Consider the following 23,119-nt stretch of genomic DNA (forward strand, 5'->3'; position numbering starts at 1 on the left):
CTTTATGGGGGCAAGACATGATTGCAAGAGGGACTTTACCTAACAACTGCAATCAGTGTAACCTGGCTTATTGTACCCTCAATGAATACCCAACAATAAAAAAAAAAAAAAAAGAATTAAAAGAAATAATTTGCCATTTGTATTAGGTAAGAAAACTGTATGGCTAATTATTAACCATAGATGTCTACCTAGATATCTGGTCATGTAGAAGTACTTTTGGATTAGAAATAAATAAATTTCTAACTACAACTGGAGACTCTTCTCTCAGTAATTCATAGGAGAAGCAGACAGAAAAGGAGCAAAAACATAGAAGATCTGAACACAACCAACTTGACCTAACATTTATAGAACATTCTACTCAACAACAGTAATAGAATAAACATTCTTCCCATGTGCACATGGACTATTCACCAAGACAGACGGAGGGCTAAAAAATAAGTTTAAACATATTTAAAAAAAATAAAATCACACAAATTATGTTCTTTGATAATATGGAATTAAACTAATAATAAACAATGAAAAGATATCTGGATAATCCCAAAATATTCAGAAATTGATTAGCACATGTCTGAATAACCCAAAGCACAAAAAAGGAAATTTTAGATGTGAAACTTAGTAGATGTGGAATGTAGATGTCTTGGCACAATAACCGGGAGAATGCCAGGAAGGCTGTGTTGACCAGTCTGATGAAAATGTGTCAAACGGTATATGAAGCTAGTGTATGATGCCCCATGATCATATCAATGTACACAGCTATGATTTAATAAAAAAAAAAAAAGGAAATTTTAGAAGAAATTTAAAAATTTCAAGAGTTGGAGAAAATAAAAATGTACCAGTCAAAAGATGCAGCTAAACCAGTACTTAGTCCTCAGGAAACTTAATCTGGGCTTCCATCTTAAACAACTTGGAAGATAGTAACAAAATAAGCCCAATGTAAACAGAAGCATAAGAGCTGAAATTAATGACTCTAAAAACAGGGGGAAAACAAAAACAGAGGAGAGAGAAAATCACACCTAAAGCTGGTCCTGTGAAAAGATCAAATTTATTGATAAACCTGTATCCAGATAAAACTGACCTTTGACAAAGGTGTAAAAGCAATATAATGGAGAAAGGATAGTCTTTCAGTAAATGGTACTGGAATGATTTCGTATCCAATTTTTTCTTTCTTTTTTTTTTTTTGTAGAGACAGAGTCTCACTTTATCGCCCTCGGTAGAGTGCCGTGGCATCACACAGCTCACAGCAACCTCCAACTCCTGGGCTGAAGCGATTCTCTTGCCTCAGCCTCCCGAGTAGCTGGGACTACAGGCGCCCGCCACAATGCCCAGCTATTTTTTGGTTTGCAGTTCAGCCGGGCCGGGTTTGAACCCGCCACCCTCGGTATATGGGGCCAGCGCCTTACCGACTGAGCCACAGGCACCGCCCCAATATTTTCTCTTTTAAAAGAACCTTGACTTGGGGAGGAGGGAGGACGATTGGTGTGCTTCCACTTACTGGGCACAATGTATATGGCATACCTCTTGGTTTCAGGACACAACTATAAGAGGGACTCTAACAAATGCTAATGCTATAAACTAGTTGTTTGTACCTTCCCATTAATATGAAATGAAATAAAATAAAATAAAATAAATAAAAATAAAATAAAGAACCTTGACCTATACCTGTTACATAAAAATTAACTCAAAATAAATCACAAACCTGAATACATAAAACTATAAAACATACAATGTTTATGAGTAGGATTATCACAAAGAATTCTTAGATGTGATACCTGAAACACTCCCCATAAAAGAAAATGTTGAGAAATTAGATTCACATAAAAATTAAAAGTGCTCTATGAAAGACACTTATGAGATAGAAAATGACAAGTCAGAGAGTATGAAAAATGAAACGACAAGTCAGACACTGGGAGATGTTTGCAAATGAAAAATCACACATTAGACAATGAACTTACATCCACCACTCTCAAAATTCAATACTAAGAACAAAAAGGGTCCTAATTCATTTTATTTAAAAAGGGCAAAAGATGTAAACCATTTGAACTGACATTATTATTACTAATATTTTGAGATAGGGTTTTGCTTTGTTCCCTAGGCTAGAGTGTTGTGGGACCATCATACTTCACTGCAACCTCACACTCTTAGATAGCTGGAAATTAAACAACATATTTCTATTGGTTTAGCCTCCTAAGTAGCTAAGATTAGAGCCACCATACCTAGCTAATTTTTCAATGTTTTTATAGAGACAAGGTCTTACTATGTTGCTCAGACTGCCCTTGAACTCCGGGCCTTAAGTGAGAGTCCCACCTCAGACTCTCAAAGTGCAACTAGAATTACAGGCATGAGCCACCAATGGCTTGGCCTAAACTAACTTTATTTTAATTAAACTCTTTATCTTGAGATAACTGTATATTTACATATAATTGTAAGAAATAGTATAAAGAGCTCAAATATATTCAGTTTCCATGATGACATGCTGCAAAACTGTAGTACGGTATCACAACCAGAATACAAACAAGGATCCTATATATGCCCTTATGTAACCGTGCCCACTTCCTTCCTGCCTCTTTTTTTCTGCTTTGCTAGAGTCTTGTCATAATTGAACTTTTCAAAAAAATAGCCTTTTATTTCATTTCTCTATTGTTTGTTTTCAGTTATACTATTTTAACTCTTATAGTTATTATTTCCTTCATGCTTGCTTTATTTCACTCTTCTTTTTCCGGGTTCTTGAAGGCAGAATCTCACACTACTGATCTGACATTTCTTCTTTTCTAACATAAGCATCAGTTTCCCTCTCAGCACTGCTTTAGTTATGTCCCAGAAATTTTGTGATGTTGTATTTTCACTTAATTCAGTTCAGTGTTCAGTGTGCTTTTTAATTTCTCTCAGTCCTTTGGTAAAGGATTATTTAGAAATGTACTGTTTAGTTTCCAAGTGTTTTGAGATTTTTCTGTTTTTTCTAGTTTGATCCTATTGTCAGAGAACAAACACAGTCTGTATAATTTTAATTATTTAAAATTTACTGAGGTTTATTTCATGGCCAAAGATGTAGTTTATCCTGATAAATATTCTATGGATACTTGAAAAGAATGTACATTATATTGTTGTTAGACTGTTTTGTAAATATTAGATTCTGTTGGTAGGTAATGTTATTAAATTTTGTCAATCTTTGACTGATTTTCTGCCTTGCTGTACTATTGTTTGATAATCGCCAACCACAAATGTGGAATATTCTATTTCTACTTACAATTCTATCAGTTTTTGGTTCACATACTTTGCAGATCTGTTGTTTAGTACCTACACATTTAGGACGGTCATGTCCTCTGGGAAGACTCACCCTTTTAACATTATGTAATGTTCCTTTTGTATCTGAGAATTCAAATCATAAAGATGAGATTAACATAGTCATTCCTGATTTCATTTGATTAATGTTCATATGATTCATATTTTTCATCCTTTTATTCTACCCATTTCATTATATCTGAAGTGAGTTTCCTGCCCAATAGATGCTTTGAAACCATAGTAACTCAAATCCACACTATCTCCCCTTCTCCCAAGAAGCATGCAGCGATTTATTACCATATCATGGATTTTATTTAAAAAAATTTTTTTTAATTTTTCTTTCTTTTTTTTTTGAGACAGACTCTCACTTTGTTGTCCTCGTTAGAGGGCCGTGGTGTCATAGCTCACAGCAACCTCAGACTCCTGGGTGCAAGCATTCCCTTTGCCTTAGCCTCCTGAGTAGGTGAGACTACAGGCACCTGCCACAACGCCTGGCTATTTTTAGAGACGGGGGTCTTGCTCTTGCTCAGGATGGCCGCGAACTCCTGAGCTCAAGCAATCCTGAGGATGCTAGGATTACAGGCGTGAGCCACCAGACCTGACTAACAATATTTTTATAAGCCATCTCTCTGATCCCTAGATAGTTGCAAAGGCCTCCTAACTGACATCTTTGTTTCAGTTTTGTTTCTCTCTAAAATACATACACTACAAAGATTCATTTTAAAGTCCTATTAGACCAAATTACTCCATGTAATTTGTGTTTATGTCATTACGGATGAATGACATAAATTTTTATACCTACTTTCCTCATTCAGTTGTATAGAATTAGCTTTATCTTCCTGGTTTTACGTCTTCCCAGCAATCCTCTAAGACTTGCTTTCTTATGTTTGTATTATTAAACTTTTACCTAGAAAAGGGGGACAGTAGTTGTGCTAAGCTTATGAATATGTGACTTTACACAATCTTTCCTTCTTGGTCTTTGAGTATACTAAAATATATGGTCACTTTGCTATTAAAGGGTCTGTGTCGTCTCCTTCATTAATTAAATCTTTTTTTTTTTGTAGTTAAAGTCTAAGATTAAAATAGCAGAGCACCCCTATACACAGCTTCCTTATTTTCAGCTATCAGCCTGAACTAAATAAGGTTATTATTGAACTTAGATAAAATATTTAAGCCATAGGGTATGGCTTATTATTTTAGCTATACTTTTGCTGCTGGCACAGCCTATGGGACAGATCCTAACCTCATTTATTCCTGATTTTTGGCATGTCTGTGGGCCTCAGGCTCTCCATTGCCCTTGGGCCTTATACCTGCCTGAATCTTTGAAGCTGATCCACTGAAGCTAAAATTGGCTTGTGTCCAATCCGACACATAATACTTTCCACGTACCTTAGTTTTCTACCACACTCACAGTACTAGTCAAAGAGTGCATACAGAATCAAGAGTTCAAAGCCTCTTGGTAGATGTTTGATATAAACAAACTTTTCTAAGCTTTCATTTCCTCATCTACAAAGCGGGAAAAATAACAGTACCTCTCCCAATGTATTGTGAGGATAAATATTATAATCTACATAAAGCCCTTAGCACAACATCTAGCCCACAGAAAACATTCAATAAATATTAGCCACTATGAGTCATTATTTAAATATTTAATTTATTCTACTTCCCTTGAATTCTTAATCATTGATAATTTTTCACACAGAAGGAGGAAACACCTCACTTTTCCAAAAGGAATAATTCTCAGAAATTATTCAGTAGTGTATGAAAACAAGCTATCATTAGATTGTTACTTTCTAATCCCTTATATTTCATGTCTTATGTTTATTATATACATTAAACATCTGCACTTAAAAGAAATAAGTCAAATAATTAACTGCTCAGGAAGCTATTTACTTAATCTGATGAGTTACATTTGTTTACAATATATTTATACTTTAAATATAGGTTTTTAAAAAACTTGGTACTCATAAGAATTAACTGTGATATCTGTTAGAACTAATACACTGTGACAGATATTTCAAAAGTATATGACAAAATGTAGCAGATTATTTATCAGTAACCAAGAATCTTCCCAATTAAATTACCACAAACCACACAGCAAAACAATTGCTAATCTATAAAATAGGAAACAGACATGGAAGATATATAATAAGCAGTTGGGGGATATGGAATTTATCCCATGAGTATTGTAAAGAGCTCATAATTTAAAGTGCCAAAGCCCAAGCGTGCTATGAGGGTTCTTCCTCAAAAGTGACATTAATTGCATATCCCACAGATGCTTATTATGTACTCTATTTATATCAAAGTATAAAATGCAGTCAAAATATATAGAGTCAATATATTTACAGTGATAAAATAGTTATTCTGGCCCAGCAAAAAAAGTTAACTTAAACTTCAATTTTTAATTTCTTCATAAAGGAGTATTGTAGTAATACTGAATATTTATATTAATCTGATGTGAAGAAGAGTCTTCTGGAATCATATCACAGTCATGGAATCTTAACATAAATACTTTAGATGCTTTTGCACAAACATAACCCCCAAGTGATGAAGTCACAGGACATTTTTACTCTCATATTAAAAATGAAATACCACAAAGACAATTCTTAGAAATGACCTTGGAAGGTTGGAAATGATGTAGTCAATGTTTACATTTTAAAATTGGTCAGTATGCATCGACAGGATCTTGTAGAAATTAATCTTTTTTAAAAAGTTCAACACCGGGCGGCGCCTGTGGCTCAAGGAGTAGGGCGCTGGTCCCATATGCCGGAGGTGGTGGGTTCAAACCCAGCCCCGGCCAAAAACCACAAAAAAGTTCAACACCATTGACAATCGGCAAACAAAAGACGACTCAGGATGTTAATTATCTGAATTAAAGAGAAACTTCATTCCATGTGCAATAGAAGTAACCTTTCATGAAGTTAGTGAAAAACATAGTGTAAATTATATATAGGATATATTATTTTATAATAGGATATATTATTTTATAATATTAAATATAATTTACATTTAATTGTGAATTAATTTTACTACCTAAAATACCAGGTGGAAGGTCAATTTAACATTTGCTAACGACAACAAAAGTTAAATTACCCAGAAGATAATATACTAAAATATATAAAATAATAGCATTACTAAACAAGCTTTTATATAACATTCAAGCATTCATGGGCACCTATTCAGATATTCCAAAATAAGTATTATTAATTTATATAGAACTCAGATAAACTAACTCGGAATGAGACTGTTCAATAATTACAATTAAAAATTTTATATTAATAATTTTTTAATTTTAATTTTATATTAATCATTAATTTTCTAATTTTGTTAAGTTTATTAGCTAATTTATTAGCAAAATACAGCAAATATGTTTATGCATGGCATTTCTCCTACCTCAGGAGGCATATGTATAGGGTACATTCTCTTAGAAAAAAAAATGGAGTAATTGCAAACATTTTTCTCAATGGCAATTATCATCATAAGAGGAGGTAGATTTAAATAATTTTAGAAAACTGGACTCAACATGGGGTATAACTTAGTATTGCTAAACACTCAGTCTGTATAAACTGCTGGTATTGATACAATTTTGCTATTGGCTCATCCATTATTGAAAGTTTTACAAAGTTATTTCTGAATTTTGTTGAAACATTTTACAAGAAAGTATTTGTTTTGTTTAAAAATCAAAATTTTATAAAACCGCTAGCATGTGAAAGCATTTCAGATGACACAACTATGTATTATAATGTCATCTAAGAATAGATTTTATTAGCTGAAAATTGACTATTTTATATTTGTTGATAATTTAGTCAAACCTCAGACTGTATTTTCAAGTATTAGCTGTAAAATGAAACTATATATTTAACAACTTTCTTCTAGTGGGAAGAAACAGTAACACCAGCAATTATTTAGATTAATACATTTACAGGCAGGAAAAGCACAGAAGGCCAAAGACAGAGCTAGAGAGATTCATGAATCACATAGTATATCATATCCATATAGCTATAATATCCTAATTAATAAATGGTAATGACATATAATGATGATAAAAGTACTTCTAAACATATATGGAATACGTATTAGATACTGAGCACTATGCTTTTTGTACACTATGATTTAATTCTCACAGGCACCTATAAAGTAGGTTATCACTATTTTCAATCTCCACTTTACAGACGAAGGAACAGAAGCTCAAAGTGGTAAACAAGTCTGTTTCATTTCAAAGCCTATGCTTCAAACTTGTATTTTTTTGTATTTTTTGATTCCAAAATTTCTAATAGTAATTAATAAGACATATACAGATGGTTAGTACACCTTGGGGTAGCATATAGGGACATAAGAAAATTCAAGCACTTTGGCCTTTCATGTGCTCCAAATATAGTAATAATGAAACCAAATAAATACATGAAGTAGGTAAATAAAGTCCTTGCACTATAAAATATAATACTGACCAAACTGAAATAATGAGTGACCTCTTCTTCAAAGATTAGAAAGTACCAATGTGCTTTTTAAAATACTGCAGATGAGAGTCTATTAAAAAATAATGGGATAAATGAAGCGGGTAGGGTTACTGCAAGCCCTGGGATCAGTATCACTATTGCTGATAAAGTTGAAAGGATTAAGAGCAATTATGTCACGGATCAAGGAATTTTACTGGGGAAGTACTGGCCAGGATGTCAAACCAGCTCTATGAACTATTATGAGGAGGATAAAACAGAAGGAAACCTAATGTCTGAACTCAGGCAAAGAGGTAGAAAATTATGAAGCATTTTAAAGAAACGATAAACATGTTCAACATTGGTTTCTTTCCCTAATATTTAAGACCAATTTCTAGACCTTACCAAACAATTTTTGAGGGTGTAAAATGGGCTTTCATATTTGACTATCTCAATTCTCCGAGTGCACAATGAAGAGGAATATAGAATTTAACTCCTGACCTTGCCACTTGCAATTTTAAAAATAAATTTTTATGTCTACAATCACAAACATTAGATTTAAAAGTGTTCACAGCAATTCATTAATAACCCACAGGGCTGCCCAAGTTCCATGTCACACACAATTTTCTCATTTCCAGGGGGAATAGTGAAGTTGCTCTCAATGATGAGGTCAAGTTTAAGTCACTGAAATGGAAACAAGGAGCATTAAACCAGGAGAGCAGATTTCTTCAATCATAGTTCAGGGATTCCAGAGAAGAAAAATAGCTAGGAGTTATTACTGAATGAATCTGTATAACATGATAATATAAAAAAAAAATACTAATTTATTTGCCTGGGTTAAAGGACCATTGCTCTGGTCCTAAACTTTTAACCCACTTGAGATCCTTCCAATTCAAATAATGATTTCATATTTATTGAGCATCTACTGTGCAATACCTCAATAACATCATCTCAATTTTCCATGTTTACCTAATTGAGAATCAGGCTTTGTAGAAAATACTACTAAGAAACTGCCCAGCAGTAGACATGAATGTTCTATTACTTCAATACCAAGGATCATTTCTTGTCTGTAGCATTACACAACTAATTCATATTACCAATAGCGCAATTTTTCTAATTTCCCCACATATTTTATATAATGCAAAAGTAACATACACACACACATATACCTAAGGAGTGACTGGCTCCCTATTCTTTTGCTATAGCATGTTACAGAAGTTATGTGGCTGAAAAATTCCTACATTATGTTCATTGAGAGAGGTTTATATTTTACTGATGGAAATCTACCTCCGAGGGTAGAGTAAAAGATGACCACATCATAAAGTGAAAAGAATATGAACATCATATGCTTGTTTGAGTTTTAGGCTGGCTTCACATGTGTATAACCCATATAAATTCCTAGAATGCATGATTTGATCTGCTGATGCCATCTTGAAATCCTTACTAATTTTTTTTCAAAGGGTCCCTACACCTTTCTTTTTCACTGGGCTCTGCAATGTAGCCAATCCTACATAATTATGACTTTGAAGTACAACTTCACTGTATGACTTGTATAAACTAAATCTAAGCCTTAGCTTCTTTATTTGTAACAAAGGGATAATACCCAATTAACAGAGTTGGTGGAAGTATCAGATAATATACCATATATGTTAAAGTAATGAGGATAGCACCTAGGACCACAAAAGAGATATGAGAGAAAATGCATTTAGAACAGTTCTTATTCTTTTAGGGACCAGAGACATATAGAAACTATCATATAGGAGCAGCGCCTGTGGCTCAACCGAGTAGGGCACTGGCCCCATATACGGGAGGTGGCGGGTTCAAACCCAGCCCCGGCCAAAAACTGCAAAAAAAGGAGAAACTATCATATAATTAGAAACTACTATATAATTAGGTTTAGTTGAAATTTAAACTTTAATACTTACAACCCATATATCTGTGGTGCAATTTCTAGTCTGTTCAAGTGCATGTAAAGCTCAATATCATGCTTCTTCAGTAAATGATCTTGGATCTGGTTGACTTTAGTAACAATAGCAATTGTTGGCCCTAAATCCTGTGGCCTAGCAAAGGGGATAGGAGTCATCAGTGTTTCTTTCCCCTAAAGACAGGAAAAATGGAATATGTATTATTTCAACATGAAATTAACAAATATACGACATCATTATTTTATTTATCAACATGAGTATAAACAAGAATTACTTTAATCATTCATGACAAACAAACACGTGGGAATCATATGATCATCATACAATCATCATACATCAGCACGACATATGATTGTGCTGTGTTCATAGAGCAATGGCCAGAAAATGGCTTCTAAAGTATTTTTCACCTTTATTCCTTTGACCAGTTTCTTTTATGACATTAAGTCATACGAGATAACTTTGGCTAGATGTAGTAGTGGCCGATACAGTCTATCCATGGCCAATTTATCTGAGCGGCAAGAGTACATAAATGGAATCATTTTGATGGAAAATTATTTCTCATGGCATAAATCCCAAATATGAAAAACAGTAAATAAAAACTATTTTACGGGGAAAGATGGGTGGAGAGAGGGTAATTGGTGGGACCACACCTACGGTCCATCTTACAAGGGTACATGAGAAACTTACTAAATGTAGAATATAAATGTCTTAACACAATAACTAAGAAAATGCCAGGAAGGCTATGTTAACCAGTGTGATGAAAATATGTCAAATGGTCTATGAAACCAGTGTATGGTGCCCCATGATTGCATTAATGTACACAGCTATGATTTAATAAAAAACAAACAAACAAAAAAAAAAAACTATTTTACTTTGAATTCTCAAAAATACATATATAAAAAAACACTGAACAAAAGAAACTTGTACGAGAAAAGAACATATTTTTTAATTCTCCTTTTACCAATTTAAGTAGTTGATTAAAAAGATTTTTAAACTCCCCAGATTAGAAGTACAGCTGGTTTAGAAAAAAAACTCTATATTGGGCCATCTGCAACTTCACTTTCAGCCATCTCTTATCTCATATTAAAGATGTGTATCATTAACTTCTTATAACACTTTCACGTAAATGTCAACCCTCAGATCTGATCACTCCCCCCCCCCCCATAGATCATGTCTGACCTTTGATTTGCTGTATGGTCCTCAATTTTGACCTTTCTCCAATATTTGCACCTATAGCATCATTCTTTTGTGATACTCTGCCTATTATTGCTTCTCAGTCTATTTCTAGCTCAAATTCTTTCTGCTTCTCAAATGCTGCTATTTCATATAGTTCCAGTTTTAATTTTATTCTCTATTTATATGCTACTTCCAAGTGATCGCAAACTATATACATAGTCCTTCAAACAATACCCATTTTACAAAGACTTTTTATTCCTAGAACTCTCAAGTGCCTCCCATTAATTCAGGTATTGGCAAGGGATCCTTGATTGCCACAAAGGTATTTAATTCAGCAATCTATAACCGAACTTATCATCTTCAGCTCAAAAACATGTTTTTCCTTTCACCAGGCCCTCCTCAAGCTATCATCTAATAAAAACACGTACTCTGCTAATTTTAGCTACTCAGTACCACTTTTATCTGCATCCTCTTCTACAGCAATATTGGCACAATCTTATTCGAGGCCCTCATCATGTTTTTCCTCCTCGCTGCTCTCACGGCCTCTAATTTAGTCTTCTTTTAAATTCATTTTTTAAAATGCAAGGTGATCTACCTAGAACTAGATTATAGAGATTACAGAGATTACAAAGATAAAGAGAACAAAGCTCTTGCCCTCATAATCTACATAGAAAAAAATGAATTCCTTGTAAGACCAACTACTAATCAGTTGATAGAGAGGTTACAGGAAAAGGAAAACTCCTTGGAAGGGAATGTGTTAGTGTAAGGGAAAACTTCCTGGAAGATCTGTCTTTGCAGAATCATTTCAAGTCTTAAAAAGAAATGTACTCCCTTTGTACTTTTTATAGTATGTGCCCTCGTGTCTGCAGTCTTAACTCCTATGGTTCAATTAGTTTGTGTTAATTTTGTATAGACAAAAGGAAACTTCTAGACTGTAGTTTCTTACTATAAAAATAATACACCTAAGACATCTTTTTCTGATCTTTTAATATCTAGCATTTTCTAGAATGCATTAATAAAAAATTAGTACAATCAAACAATTTTTTTATATTGATATTAACTTTAAATATTTTTTTAAATTCGCATTAATTGTAAGATACCATTCATATTCAAAAGATGTTATTTACAATGAAGCCAAAATTCCTTCAAAATCAATTTGACGCAGCTTTTAGCTATGCACATAAGTAACAATGTATATATCAACTCAGTAGGGTAGCAATAGAAGTTTATATAATTTTATAATTAAGCAGTTACATTGCTCAGTTAATAACACATATAAAGAAAAGTATATATTTATTTATATGTATATAACATTTTTATATTGTCTTTGCATATCTGTCAATATACTTAGAAATATATTTATATCCTTAAGTTCAATCTTATTCCATAGATATCTTCATGTGGTCTATCTGGTTATTGCATTAATGACCACATATCACATCTTTTTACTTACTAATCATTTATTCCCTCAAATACACAGAAAAGATCTATAATATAAGATTTACCTTTTGACCATCATGCTCAAAAGTTGAAAACCAAGGTTCAGCAGTTTCCATAAGTTGTGAGAACATCGCACTAAAAATTAGAAAAGTAATATAATGTTTTGTTTACCTTTATTAAAGTACCAATGGTATAAAAATAAAACAGAGGTTCTGTACTTACTAGGCATCATGTTCCAGATACTCAGGGTCCAACAGGGTTTTCATTTCCTCACTTAAAAAAGCAATACCAGCAATCAAAATATGTAATTTTTTAGAAATTAAAGCAGATGAATAGTTAGCCTTACTCAACACTCATAAACCAACATTAATTAATGTGCAAATGAAAAAAATAGCCCTTTTTAATGAAAAGAACACCTCCATCAACAAATGACATCCATTTTATAAAAATCAAAAACAAATTAGCTACCTTATCTGTACCACAATGCAGTAACTGTCTAGTGATTCCAAATAAATATAGAACGTGACAATATATTCCTTGACTATGTTTGATCTAGAATAATTCATTATTCCACAATCTATCACTAACCTGAAATAAGACAAAAAAATGTAGTCCAATATATAATTTGAAAATATCATTTTATTTAAATGGCATTTATTTTTATTTTCCTGTAACACTAATTAATCAGTGACAGAACTTCTTACAAATCTCAGTATTGCTTTTACTTTTTAATGGATTGAAAGAGCATGTCTAACTCACTTAAAAACTATTTTCAATTATCTGTACTTTCCACTAAATTACATTCTGCATGTACATGTTTATTTTTTCTAAATCTCCTGTATGAAGCATGCGCACACATATTAAAAAAATTAAACTGGCATGAAAACATGATCCCCGTACTAACTTCATCTTTATATTCTAGAATTATGGAAGTGAAGGCAATTAAGACACGGTTATTCTTGTGAAGATTCAATAAACTCAGAAAAACGTAAAGAAAACAACTTGAAAATACTAAATTCTAAACTAGTAGACAAAAGTTAATTCAACAAAGGCTGAAATATATGCTCAGCAAACAGGACAGCTACATTTGATTAATAAAGATCTTGTAGTTAGACATGTGAAGTGTTATCTACTAGTTTTCCATTTACTGCATATAGATGGGCGAGCCTGTGGAATATTCCTGACACAGCCTTACAATTCTACAACCTTCCATTCCCCAAATGCTCCTTAGTTGCTTCTCTGGCCCATCAGCTAGGGTATCTTAGGTTAGAAAAGTGAATTTTAACAATTAACCTATGTTAAATTATGAAAGTTATTTATGGGAAAGAATAAATGAATGCATCCCCCAAAAAAGAGAAGTCACCCAAAAAAAAAAAAAAAAGAGAGAGAGAGAGAGAAGCCATTTTATTTAGAGCTGGCAGTTCTTTGTGGCTCTCCTCCCTTACTTGTGAACTAAGGTGAGTCAAACCTGGTGAAGAAAAATTATCTTACAAAATTCTCATTCAGTTTATAGTGAAAAGTGGACATTTAAGGGTGGCATATTTGAATATTATCAATCATTAGCACTTTGGTTATTCTAACAAAAATTTCCTTTTCTTGATCCATTAGCTGTATGTTTTCTTTTCTTACAGACCTAAGATTTTCAAAGTCATTTATGATTCCAACTTTGCCCCATAATAAACTGACATTAGAACTATTAAGTGGAATTAACAATTAGTCACACGCAACATAATCAAATGCTTAGAACTTAAAAACTTAGAAGTACCTTCAACTTAAAAGATTTTGAAATATAGAAAGATTATAGTGGGGGCTAAGAAAACAGATGGAGCTCATATAAAAACTTGCCTGGGCTGTGCAGACTCACTGGCATGTAGGAAAGCTTGGTGGTCACAGTGAAGGATAAAGACTATAGGTGCTAACAGCTCATGCATGCCCTGAAACACAACAGGAAGAAAAATGAAAGAGATGGATATTGAGAGTACATTAGCAGAGAGTATAAGCTCAGTTAAACATGTCTTCAATTGGTTCCCACCACCATTTCCACATTATACAGAAAAGTATAAAAATGGAAACCTATAAAATAAGATTTTATCTACTTTTAGAATTTGATTCTAGTTCAGCCACAGCAGTATTCTTCTTTAAAACATGGAGAGCAGTTCTCTTTTAAACGACATGACAAACAATAAATTGGCATGGTAGACAACCTTGCACCTGTCAGTTGCTTTAAGATCTGTACTCATAAATATGAATTTCATTTATGCAAATTATAATCACAAGCTACAGTGTAAAGATCTGCAGAAAGAAGGGCAACTGAGAACTAACTGTAGACCTAAGGAAATTATATCCAATGTTTTCATTATATAATGGCTCAAAATTACGATGTCTGTAGATTTAGGAAGAGCTGAAGTGAGCTAGCTAGAAATAATAAAAGAAACAACCTTTAGCAAGTATGACAGAAAATAAACTTTTAAAAATATCATTTTCAATGTGTTTAATCAGAAAATCACCATATTTTTTCCCCGTCTACGTCAACTATAAGATTAATTTTAAAATTTATTTAATGATTTTACTGATTCTAGAATAACTGAATCTTGGGGTTTATCATGAATAGGCATACAAATAAGAAAGTATAGTATTAGTTGCTAAGCTGCCTTTAAAAGGATATTATAAAAATTCCTTATTTATTCATTATTGTAGGGACATAAAGTATTGCACATTAGTGACTAGCCATGTGAATTGAGATGTATTCCCCGTTAAGTATCAAAAATCATATTTTAGTAAGTTAAAATAGGTTATAATCTTTCCTGCCTCCTAAAGTAAGCACATTACCACTTTCCTTTTGCTTAGTAACTTAGTAAGGATGCTTTATTATAGAAATCCTTAGTAAGGATGCTTTATTATAGAAAGACAAGAAAAAAATATCACCTTTAGAAGCAATTAAATAAAATATGGGAGTAGAGAGGAGAAAAATATTTTGCTGGTGGAATTAGAGTAGGCTTCCTGTAATGGACACAGTCACACAGCCCTTTGTATAGTCTCGTAGTACCATGCTATTCTCATGAAGCCAGCTGTTATCACAAAGATGATATGCAAGTAAACTTCATTTTTAAGTTATTACTCACCATGAATTAAAAGAATTTAATTATATTTTTACAAAGTCATTTATGATTCAATGACAGTTTACTTGAGATTTAGGAAAAAGTAACATAAATCGCTTCAATTTTTACAGGTAACTACATCTACATTAAATAAACCTTGAAAAGAATATTCCTTAGATAAACACAGTAGACATCTTAGGACATTAAGTGTTACTATGTATGATTTAAAAGTCATCATAAGGAATTTATTCTCTTGGAACAAATTTAAGTTATTCCAAGAAGAAAGTGTCATAATTTTAAACATCAAAGACTACTGGGGTGAGGGGAGTAAGGAAGGCATGTAGGCAGCTGAGTCAGAAAAGCAAAAGAAAGGAAGAAATTAAACATTCTAATAGCCTTATGGTGGTCTTTGTGTCTATTTCTGATGAGTTCATTAAGATGAAGTCCTTAGAAGTAGAATTTCTGGTTAAAGGAAAAAAGGTATTTGTTAAAGTCTCACCGATTGTCCTCCATGAAGATTTCCCTCACTGTATAACATAAAATCCCCTTCTCACACATTGTTATCTATAGTTTTTTCTTTTTAATTTTGTTAAATTTCTCAAGCTTCCTTTATAATTTTTTAAATGCTAGTGCGATTGAACTCAAAAATTCTATTGGCCATTTTTAATGATTTGACCATTTTCTCTTGATAAAGTATTTCCTTTCCCTGATAATGTGTAACAAGTTTTTAAATTTTTTTTTAGCAATTTAAAATATTAATTCTTTATCATTTTTGTTACAAATACCTTCCCATGTTTATCATTTGTCTTTTAACTTTGATTACTATGATATTACATCATACTGATATTATACACTTTAAAATAGTCAATGTAAGGTCAGACATGGTGCCTCACACCTGTAATCCTAGCACTCTGAGAGGCTGAGGTGGGTGAATCGCCTGAACTCTTGAGTTCAAGACCAGTCTGAGCAAGACAGAAACCGTGTCTCTACTAAAAATAGAAAAACTAGCCAGGCCTCAAGGAGAGTGCTTGTAGTCCCAGCTACTTGGGAGGCTGAGGCAAGAGGATCACTTAAGCCCAAGAGTTTGAGGCTGCTGTGAGCTATGATAGCACAGCACTCTACCCAGGGCAACAGAGTTAGACTCTGTCTCCAAAAAAAAAGTCATCCTTCATAGATTTTTTTTTTTTGCCTTTCATGCCTAAAAAGACCTTCCTTATTCTGAGGTTAGGTAAGAATATAGTTTCTCTTATTTCAGTTAATTCTTCAACCAATTGATATTAGTTGAATTTTTGCCATAAATATGTATTTTTCCTCCAAAAGAGTTAAACTAATTTAATGAATAATCATTCAATCTTCAATAAATTAAATCTATTTAATATAAATCTATTTAATAAGATGAATAACCCATCTTCTCTCTAGAACTAAAAATTGCCAAGAACTAAAAATTTAGCTTATATTTTTTCCCGTGATTTTACTGGTATTCCATTGGTTTGTACATTCTTAAAGAGACCTGTTAAATCTTGTTATTATAAAAATTTGATCTTTAAAATATTCTAACACTACATTAGGAGTATTTCCTTCTCCTTTTTACAAAATTATCTTACCTATTCTAACCCATTTTTTCTTCCAGGTTATTTTAGTATCATTTATTTTACATAAAATTCTAAAGAAAACAATGAAATTTTTATGAACACTGCATTAAAATTAATTTGATGGGAATATTTTTAAGAAGCCCAGATTTTCTAATCCAAAAATTTGCAAACTGAATAGCTCTTATTAGGTTAATTACTAGGTTTTCTTTCTTTGTTGTTGTTAGTGATGATATTTTGAATGGGTCTTTTCTCCCACAATATATTTTCTAACTAATTATGGCTAGTTTAGTAAGAAAAAGTTGTTAGATAAACATTTCTTCCCACCATTCTAAAATGTTCTCTTTCCTCTAATTTTTGTGACACTATTCTCTCTAGATTCTCCATTTATTCATGTATCATTCATTATTCCCTTGTTGCAAAAAATATTAAATGCCTAAATGTCCTGCAGACACAAAAGTGAATAAAGTGGCCAAGTTTCTAACCTTGACAGATTCTGCAATCTAGAGGGGTAGAAACATGGTAATAAAATGAGCACAGAAATTGCTAGACCAGGGTCCCGCCTCACATGCATCTATTGGATCTTGTATCCACTCCCAATAGATGCCCCAAACCCTGGATTGTACCAAACCCTATACATACTATGTATTTTCTTTTTTGTTTTTTTGCAGTTTTTGGCCAGGGCTGGGTTTGAACCCGCCACCTCCGGCATATGGGGTCAGCGCCCTACTCTGTTGAGCCACAACTGCTGCCCTATACTATGTATTTATTTCTATACTTACACATCAATGATAAAGTTTAACCTATAAATTAGATACACTAAGAGATTAACAACAATAACTAATAATAAAACAATTATAACAATATAACAATATACTGTGGTAAAAGTTATAGGAATGTGGTCTCTCTCACACAATATCTTACTGTACTAAACCCACCTATTTTGACATGATGGTTGACCATGGGTAATTTAAACCACAGAGAGAGAAACTGCAGGTAAGGGTGAACTACTGTACACTCATAATCTGTAGTAAGTGGGCTATTTGTGTTTACACAAATATACATAAATTCAGATCCTATCACAGGCCCAGCACAAAGAAGGTACTCACTATACATAGAATTACTGAAATATCTACCACTTAATAAATCAGCATATTGAAAAAAACTGAACTACATATGAAAAAAGAATAGCATTCAATCATAATTCAAATAAATAAATAAATGTGTCCTTTGAAGAATGGAAATTAAGATTCCTCTGAACACCATAAAGACAATTTTCACAAGTTAAATTCTGACTTTCATCTAAACTGGAGATACTTTTTGAAATACCAGAGATTGCTAGTTTTGCTCTCAATTCTAGACTACTAAAACCTCATTAATAATTACAAATGGCAAGTATGTAGACATCTTTTAAAAGAAGAAAGAAATATACAGAAAGAATAATCATGTATTCAACATGCTTCAAGTTTGACAAAGCAAAATAAAATATGTATTGTCAGTATACTTCTTGGTTCCCAAAATGTGTATTTTTGCTCCCATCAATATTGTCAGCATCTTCTGCTTGCTTAAAGCTTTTATCCCTGCTAGATTGTTAGTAGTCACTGCTCTCCAAACTCATACCAAATGAAAATAAAGGTAACAAAGTTTTCCTCATCAACAGCCTGTAGGCTCACAAAATTGAACCTGTTCTTTTATCTGCCTATGTTCATTTAGCCCACCAAGCAGTCTTTATTAAAGCTGAGGCATCAGGCAGTCAAAGTTCATTAATACCATTTATATAATCTCTGCAATTTCAATTAACTCAGCAAGACATTCTACTACATGATAACAGTCTCATTAATTCAATAAAATCCCATAACTATTAACAATATGGTCGATGTTAAACGGGGTGTCACCTAGTACAAAATAATAGCTTTAACAGCTTGTGATGAACTCAAGGTTTTTTTCTTAAATTTGATCTGGCTCAATATTCTGTCCTATAGCAAGGTATTCTTTCTCTGTAAAAAAAAAAAAAAAAATCTATAGGATTTTAAATATGTGCAAGGAGTAATCAAGTCTTTTTATGTGATATAAAGGAGTAAGCTAGACCTACTTCACTTATTATTTAATATTTGATACATTTTGTCTAAATTTTCAGGAATCTTATCTTCCATATTCCTGTATAGTTTTATATACAAATGCAGTGAGCCACATACATCACAAATGGTGGAATATGCAGTTATATTATGTTTTTGTTCCTTGTCTGTGGAACTTATTTTCATTATTATAGACTTCTTTAATGTGATTTTTTTCTTTCTCTAAAGAAAGATAGGGAAATAGATGTAAAACTTGGGATAATTTTATCTTGACTTGATTCACTATCAACAAATCTTTTACTGTGAAGTATTTTCAAATATTTGAAAGAGAGGGAACAACAAGAAGATGGGGTTCACAACAAAAGCCAACACAATGAGAAAATAGGAGAAAACCAAAAAAGACCCAGATTCTTGGTGACGATTTGAGCTACTGAACCAACTAATGCTGTAGAATCATTTGCCCCCAGACTTCATGCTATGTGCGTTAACACTCTTACAGATTAAGCCTTTGTGAATGGAATCTTCTGTTACTTGCTTCCAGAAGAATTCTATACTAACAGAGACTTTTTTGTCCCAGTCTCCCTTTTGTGTTTGTTTTATGTCTTTTGATTTTGTATCTGACTTCTACTTAGCTTATCTTGCTTACAAAGACATTCCTACACTCAGATTACACAGAAGTTCTCCTAAATAGTCTTCTAGCATCTTTATATACTTTTAGTTTTTACATTTATATCTTTACTCCATCTGGAATTTATTCTCCAATGAAGGTATAATTTAATCTTTTTTCCAGATGGAATGCCAAATGTAGCAAGTCAATATTCTTTCTCTATTTTATCATATTAAAATCCTACATATAATATTACTGGACCTGCTCCTAGATTGTTCTACTGATCTATTGGTCTATTCTCGTAATGCTATTACAATAGTTATAACATAGAACCTTTATAACAGTTTTAATATCTCCTTTTGCCATTCTCCTTTTCTCTCAAATTCTGTGAAAACTCCAATGTAATTAATAATTATAATAATAATGATATAACAACAATAACCACAACCACTAACATGAACCATTAGTGATCACTATGTTAATTTTATAGAAGTAAATACTATTACTGTCATTTTATAGATAACGAATGTAAGGATTAGAAAAGCTAAGTAAGTAAATGTTCTAGCATTATGCAGTTAGGAAATGGTGGAGCTGAGCTTCAAATAAAGAAGAGTTTAATCGAGACCTAGTGCTTTTAACAACTGAGCTAAATTATCTCCTTAAAAGTAACCATAAAGTATTTAGGCAACTAAATTTAAAATAAATGTATCTAGTTTTTGAAAGAGCATATATTTCATTTAGATTATTATTGGAATAACAATACATTTAATGTATTAATGTGAAAAAGCAATATTTTTACTTAAAGCCTTCTCATCCAAAAATATTTTATTATTTTTCTATCTATTCAATTCTCACTTTATAGTCTTCAGCAATATTTACAGTTTTCTTCATATAGCTTTTGTATCTTTACTGTCAAATTTATTCCTAAGCATTTTATAGTTTGGGTTGTCATTATGAGTGGGATATGTATTTTCATTTCTAATTCTAAAAAGCAATTGTTAACTTGTAATTTATATACAGACATATTCCTAATATTAAAAAAATGAGATAAAATTAATTCATTTGGGTATTCTATAACAAATGTGTTACTTAGAATAACTTAATTTACTTGGTTTACTATCTTTAAATCTATTAAATTTACTGTATATTAAATTGCTTTTACCATAAGTGTTTTCTATTATATTAAAATGAAGTTCAGTGGTCAATTAGATATAACTTTTATTAGAGAATTTATAAACTTAGTTTGAATTCCCATTTAAAATAAATTTTGAGTAAAAATATCTACATGTGTGTATTTTCATTGGAACACCATAAACTTAAATAGAAAATCTAGATGTATCTTTATAAATTAAATAATTTACATTTTATAAGTAAAACCATCCAATGATCTATTTTGCATTAGTAATAAGATGAGTCAATAACTGAATCACAAATAAACTAAATATAAATTTCAAAAAATTTAAAGAAAACTTTCTGAAGATCTTTTGCTGGTAAGTTTTAAAGAGTAATGGGATACTTGATTATTTTTTTACATGCCACGTCACATTTTTATAAGTGCTGCACTAAAAAATAACATTTATACATACAACTCTGAAAAGTTTTATTACTAGATTGGTTTCAAAGATGCTGTTTATAAACAAACTCACAAAAGTTGAAAGAAAAGATTGAACACCTTATAGAAGACAATTTGGTAGAATGTCTTATAATGAGAAAGAAGCATATGTGCTTCAATGAGCTTACTTTTCTCATCCTGCATCTGACAAACAGCTCTCTGATTGCTTTAGTATTATGATACAACTTTGGATACAATAAAGGCTACATTATTGTTCTATCATTTGTCAAGCTGTATAGAAAATTTTGAGTCAATGGATGCCACCTGTAAGATATTTTCATTACCTGTTTATAAAGCAACTGCTCGTTTTCTCTAGCATAACAGAAAAGAACATCTGTAAGAATTTTTCTCACATTTTCTTGTTGAAAAAACTGCATTTCAGGAAACCTGATAAAAGAAAACACAGGAATGAAATTCACTAACAACAGGCTCAAGAATCACCCTCAAACTATCCAGATGCCAAGGGCTGCTTCAGGTTTTAGAACAAGTCTGCATCTGTCATGCAACTTATTCCATTGGTGGGACAAAAAGGGGTGAAGAAAAGGGAAATTATTATACCCCATAGGTCAATGACATCCTTTAACATCTAAACATTTCGTATTTCTTCACATGGTTCACATACTTCATACATGTGTGAATACATAGTTTTTAAGCAAAATGAATTATAACCCACTTTCTTGGAGGTGGGACTTGCTTTGTTTTAGCTCATTTGGTTTGAAGGACTAGAATGTGATTTTGTGAAAGTAACAACTATTGCAAAACATCACTGTCATTGTTTTTTCTTGATTTAAAATATTAGGATTTCAATTATTAAATATAATATCATTATATATATTATATGTAATCACATAACATTAAATGCTTAAATGTTCTCTGGATCGATCAAAAACTTTACCAGGTGCTCTGAGGTAATGGAAATAGAAAATGAGCAGGGAATCTGCTTAAAAGGATGTAAACCGTTGTTTATAAAGCCAGAATATACAACTTCAAGAACCCAAAAGCAAACACAGCAATGCAATACACAATGACTATATAAAGGGAGAGGGAATGTTGTCTAGGTAGAAATAGACAACTGGGTGAAATTAGAAGGTTAGAATAAGAATTTATAGGAGAGAAGAAACATGGAACATCAGTGGAGAAGTAACCAAAGCAGAAGGAAAGATATGGAGGCACAGAAGGCAATGAACGAGTATTTCAAGTTTGCAACATAGCAAGGTAATTAGCAATAAGAAGGAAAAGAGAATTCCCGAAAGTACTGAAAATTGGGAGCGGGACAGTGGGACTGAAGAAAAGGTGGGACGGTGTGGAAACCTTTGAATGCTGAATTTACAACTACGAACAACACAGTGAATCTACATTTTTAAATAGGCAGTGATAAAGAAAACAGTATTTGAGTAACTAATTGGAATAAACCTGAAAGAGTAGAACTTACAGGAATGACATAAGAGTGCATTATAATGACATGAAATTCAGAAGTCCCTAACTCTAGTAGACACATCTGTGTTCAAATTCTTTATGCATTATTTCTAGCATAATCTTGAGCAAATCATTACTTAACTGCCTCATCTATTGAGCAATGATATTAATACTGATCTGGTGATCAAGATGAGACTATATGAAAGCACCAAGTATAGCAGATGACAACTAGTAGATATTTAGGAATATTGGTCTCATTAGCATTTCAGTAATGGTACGTCAGGTGATGGAGAAGTGAATTAGGTACCTTTGGAACTAGAAAATAAGCAAACATCAAAGACGGAAGAGGAAGATGACCTAGAGCATGGAGTCATTTCAAGTGTGCAACACAGCAAGGTAACCAGTAATGAGAGAGAAATCATTATTCAAACAGAAAAATATTCTTTAATGAGTCTTTAAAGAGTAATAA

At 32.3% G+C, this 23,119-nt stretch overlaps 1 protein-coding gene across 24 annotated transcripts in view; it reads right to left on the reverse strand.

Moving 5' to 3' along the window:
• Positions 1-23,119, reverse strand: part of TBC1D5 (TBC1 domain family member 5) — a 584,642-nt gene that overhangs the window by 206,561 nt on the left and 354,962 nt on the right. For all 24 annotated transcript variants that reach the window (XM_053598465.1, XM_053598460.1, XM_053598463.1 and 21 more), the window contains 5 exons: positions 21,519-21,621; positions 14,099-14,187; positions 12,476-12,526; positions 12,319-12,388; positions 9,638-9,810 (listed from right to left, as the gene is read on the reverse strand). In XM_053598465.1, the coding sequence (XP_053454440.1) occupies positions 9,638-9,810; positions 12,319-12,388; positions 12,476-12,526; positions 14,099-14,187; positions 21,519-21,621 (486 nt within the window). The remainder of the gene's footprint in view (positions 1-9,637; positions 9,811-12,318; positions 12,389-12,475; positions 12,527-14,098; positions 14,188-21,518; positions 21,622-23,119) is intronic.

This window comes from Nycticebus coucang, chromosome 8 (genome assembly GCF_027406575.1).
Source record: "Nycticebus coucang isolate mNycCou1 chromosome 8, mNycCou1.pri, whole genome shotgun sequence".
Classification (NCBI taxonomy): Eukaryota; Metazoa; Chordata; class Mammalia; order Primates; family Lorisidae; genus Nycticebus; species Nycticebus coucang.